The following is a 5000-nucleotide window of genomic DNA, read 5'->3' on the forward strand; positions in this document are numbered from 1 at the left end:
GAGAGAGAGAGAGAGAGAGAGAGAGAGAGAGAGAGAGAGAGAGAGAGAGAGAGAGAGAGAGAGAGAGAGAGAGAGAGAGAGAGAGAGAGAGAGAGAGAGAGAGAGAGAGAGAGAGAGAGAGAGAGACAGAGAGACAGAGAGAGAGAGAGAGAGAGAGAGAGAGAGAGAGAGAGAGAGAGAGAGAGAGAGAGAGAGAGAGAGAGAGAGAGAGAGAGAGAGAGAGAGAGAGAGAGAGAGAGAGAGAGAGAGAGAGAGAGAGAGAGAGAGAGAGAGAGAGAGAGAGAGAGAGAGAGAGAGAGAGACAGAGAGAGAGAGAGAGAGAGAGAGAGAGAGAGAGAGAGAGAGAGAGAGAGAGAGACAGAGAGAGAGAGAGAGAGAGAGAGAGAGAGAGAGAGAGCGAGAGAGAGGTTTTTTCATGATTATCACTCAAGTAAATAGTGTTCAAAATGTATTAGGAAAGAAATAGTTTTAATTAGCTACTATTGCCCTGCAGTGAGGACATAAATGAATAAATAAATATATATCTGGGTTGGAGAGCACTATTTCACTCATAGTATTAATCTACAGACTCAGTGTCATCAGGTGTTCAGCAGGAAAGCAGTTTTCCATCCGAATAAACACTGAAGCGCTTCGGCCGGCGTTCTGCTTCTCGAACACGCAGCTGCTTGGAGTTTATTGGGAATGACTCAATAACAGATTGCAGCGCTAACAGGAAGTCGCCTGCCCTCCAGTGAGAAACAATGAAACTAATGAAGCTCCGTTAGCGAGAACATCATCTCGAGACGTCAGAGGACCAACGGCCTGTGGGAGGAAGAAGACTAATCCCAGAATCCTTCAGTGTGATCAGGACGACCTCTGACCCCTGAACAAACAGCTACATGTAGTGTGACGAAAGCTTCTCATCCGGATGGACAGCCTCTCATGGTGTGGAGCAAAACATCTCCTAACGACCTTCTGTCTTCAAGGATGAAAGAACAGACACTTGGAGTAAAAATATCAGCTAAAACCATCACGCACAGAATAAACTCGTACAACACCACGACAATTTAACTGATTAGTAGTGTCTGCCAAGCCGGTCGTCACTAGTACTAATGAGGGTAACCATTAAAAAAATCCAGTTTGTGAGTGAATGGGTGCCGTCAGAACGAGAGAATAATCCACATCCTCCAGTCCATCAGTGAACATCTGGAGAAGACAGAAGATCAAAGTAATCCATCACTGAGACGTTTTTACCTCAAATACGAGTTCTTATGGATTATGACTCTATGGTTCTTCAGAGCATCTTAATGTGGATGTTTTTATCATCTTGGACTGTCATTCTGACGGCACCCATTCACTGCAGAGCATCCACTGAGTTACATGCAGTCGAATGGAATGTAACAGGAAGTAATGTCACTCATACATCCTGAGACGCCACATTACTTGAGGACTGCAGATATATTCTGATGGCAGATCAGTTTACAGGTCTCTCGCTGCCATGATGGCACCTTACACACACACACACACACACACACACACACACACCCCATGACGTGTGAACACAGAGCGAGGAACGCAGCATGGCTCTCGACTGAAAACACACTCAGATCTCTCCAGACAACCTGAAGACGGTTTGACTCGAGTCGTGTGTGTGTGTGTGTGTGTGATGAAGTCAGAGTAGTAATCAGACACCGACAGTAATCGGAGTCCCGTCACACACACACACACACACACACACACACACACACACACACACACACACACACACACACACACACACACACACACGCACACACACACGCACACACACACAACACGGCTCTTGATTTAGACTCTGACTAATACAGATCATCAAAAAGCAGTGCTGATGTAACACTGATACACAGACCACCCTGGATAGCTACTATTTCACAAACTAAATAAATTCTGCATTTAATATGAAATAAGCATTCTATATATGTATTTTAAATATTAAAATGTCGCGTACAGGGTAAGAAAATATGAATACAAAATAAATTTTTTTATTCAGTTTTCTTAAAAATATAGTTTCACAAACGATCAGGGAACTGCAACTTCTACAGCAATTTTTGCATGCATTCTAAATTAGTTATAGTTTACTAGTTTATTAGTTACAGTTATAGTTTTTGGCAGGAAAAAAATATAGCATGTATTACTACTATATTACTATATTACTACAGTGTATATTGTCACATGACCTCATTATGTTTGTTTCAGTAAGGAGTGTCAGATGCATAAAACAAAATCAGATAAAACACACTCCAGTCATCTGAACAGAGCCAAGTGGAAGTGAAACTCTCAATAATAATATCAGCCAGTCGGCCTTTTGATTATCAGCGTAACGTCAGCTAAAGAAACTCCACACGTCTTCCTCAGAATCACACCCAGTCCGCCGGAAGCACGGCTTTCCCTGGAACCGGAAGTGCACCGTTTTTGCACCAAACACAGATCAAAACCGAGACCAAAACCACGAGCGCATCTCAGAGCAACACGAAAGCCCCGAGAAGCAAACATCCTCTGCTGGACGCACACGAGCGAGCTCTCCGATCGAGACACGGCTGAATCGTTCACGAATCAAGGTCACGGCCTCGGCGTGTTAAAACAGGAACAACCCTCGGCCTTCTCCTTTCACTGAGAAATGAGAACTAGATTTATCTTCTGATATCAGAACAATCACCGAGGATGCACTGCGGGAAGAAATGCTATATGCTTCAGAGCTATTTCGGTGTTTTATCGTTTATGTTTTCTCTTTTTTAGTTTTCATGTGTATGTGCTTGGATGTTAATGGTTCACTCAAAAATTTCATGGCAACATTTTGCTCACCGTGAAACCGTTCTTTATTCTTTAAGACACAACAGAGTTTCTTAAAAAGCGGTGTCCCGAGTCATCTGCGTCACGTGGGGTCAGAGGTCACGGCACGCTCTCGGGACAATCACGCAGCCGTTGCTGGAAGTCAGTTCTTTAGCTTAGAATTTTGAAACTAGAAATATTTTTGTTAGAAAACCCCACGGATCTGCTTCAGAGGACACGTGACAGAAGAGCAGGTTAGTTTTAAGTCGTGTGATTCACGGAGCTGCAAAATAAAGGCCGCGTTTGTAAAAAAAACTCAATACGGGGCAATTTTCATTTCTGGGTGAACTACACATATTTTTATTTTGGTAAACATTTATTTTATTTTAAAAGAGAGACACTTTGACAACAACTTGCTCTTCGGAATCGCTAGTAAATCTGACAAATAATTACAACAAAACGGCAAGCGGCGCATAAGAACAATGACGCTTTGAGGGGCAAAGACTGAAATTGCATTCTCTTGTAAAAATACCCCAATAATCTTTTTATTTACATTTTCAAAAAACCTATTTTAAAGTGTTCGCACCCGATCCCTAACCGAATCAATAGTTTTTCCATTATTGTGTGAAACATTTCACTGTAAAACACATGCAGAATGTGCTTTCATCCAGCTGTCTTCTACCTACTGCCTTTTCAGTTTCAGTCAGAAATCCCAGGCATATCTCAGTGTCCCCGTCCTAGCCCTGCCACCCTGCACTCATCATGAACAAGAACGGCCCCAGGCGCGTGCATGGCGCGTGTCCACGTTCAGAAAGCGTCTAAAGTGTTTAAAGCTGAGGACTCAACAGGTGAAGCTCAGAGGAAACGCTCAAGTTCATCACACACACACACACACACACACAGAGAGACAGACAAGCGCGCGCGCGCTCGCGTACTGTAATGCAGTGACGTCACGGCGCAGGAGTTACAATGTATCTCTTCCAGAGAGTTCAGCTCTTCTTCCGGACACAATGTAACGCTTTAACACATCCTCAAACAGACGCGATCGGGCAGAGAAAGAGCCAGGCTCACCTGTAATAATACACATCGCTCTTCCCAGCGCTCAGCCCGGACTTCCGGATCACTTCTTCTTTCTTCCAGCCGGGTGGAAGCGCCGGACAGTCCGTCCTCTTCCTCTCCATGATCATTGATTGATCGATCCGCTCGATCAGAAGCGCTGGGATCCGAGCCCCGAGATGCGGACGCGTGAGTGTCGCTCGCGGACGAGCTGCTGCTGCTGGTGTAGTAGTAGTTAGTAGCAGAGCCGCTGAGTTATCAGCTAGAGGACTAGTTCTCCGCTTAAAGTGCCGCCGTTAAACGCGTCGCTCCCTCGAGCTCGTCGGCGATCAGATTCTGCGTGTGATCCGTGCGTAACGCGGCTGTGACGCGTTGAAATTTCGGCACTTCCCACACAAGTGACCCAGCGCCTGGCAACCGCAGGCCCCGCCCCCCGCTGACCCGAAAGCCCCGCCTCCGCGACAGAGCGACGTACGCCTCGCCCCCCGTCGCCCCGAAAGAAACGCCCCCGTGACGCGCAGGCCACGCCCACACTGTAATCCTCACTTTCTCCACACACACCGCGTCTGTCCGGTGACACACACTACACCGCTTCTTAAAAGTGAATAAGCTTCTCACTATCTGTCTGAGATACAGCACGTTGAAATCAGGAATCTGAGGGAGCGAAACATCAAAATATTGATCAAATCACCTTTAAAGTTCTTAGCAATGCATATTATATAATCAAAAATGATATATTTCGATTTATTTTACTAAATGTCTTCATGAAACTTTTTTACTTTATATCCTAATGGTTTTTGGCATGAAGGAAGAATGGCTGATTCTGACTCATACAGCGTGAATATTACCGTCTTATTTATCACTGCTTTTACCGTTTTATTAAAGTTTGAAAATGAAGTCCAAAAACGACTTTGAAAGAAGCCGTAGATCGTGGAAAATCTCTAAAACAGTTGCTGGCTTGAAACAATGACGCGAAAATGCTGGCAGTTAGTTCGGAGGACGCTATTTTAAGAGCTCAAAAACAGCAGTGAATCACATCCTTTCCCAGCAGAATCATGTTTGGGACATAGTTTTGCGATGATGAGAGATGAAGGAATGCCCGAGCTTCAGCCTTCAGCAAATATATGAAGAAGACCTGAAGATAATATCTGGTAGAA

At 44.7% G+C, this 5000-nt stretch overlaps 1 protein-coding gene across 2 annotated transcripts in view; it reads right to left on the reverse strand.

Annotated features, from left to right (window-relative positions):
• mbd2 (methyl-CpG binding domain protein 2) overlaps positions 1-4311 on the reverse strand; it is a 20249-nt gene extending 15938 nt beyond the window's left edge. Inside the window, exon 1 of one of the 2 annotated variants that reach the window (XM_043240155.1) lies at positions 3859-4311. In XM_043240155.1, coding sequence (XP_043096090.1) covers positions 3859-3974 — 116 coding nt within the window. In that variant the 5' untranslated portion in view covers positions 3975-4311. The remainder of the gene's footprint in view (positions 1-3858) is intronic. The other variant, XM_043240156.1, reaches the window with a different exon arrangement.
• Positions 4312-5000: the final 689 nt, after the last annotated feature.

The sequence above is a fragment of the Puntigrus tetrazona genome, chromosome 5 (assembly GCF_018831695.1).
Source record: "Puntigrus tetrazona isolate hp1 chromosome 5, ASM1883169v1, whole genome shotgun sequence".
Taxonomy (NCBI): Eukaryota; Metazoa; Chordata; class Actinopteri; order Cypriniformes; family Cyprinidae; genus Puntigrus; species Puntigrus tetrazona.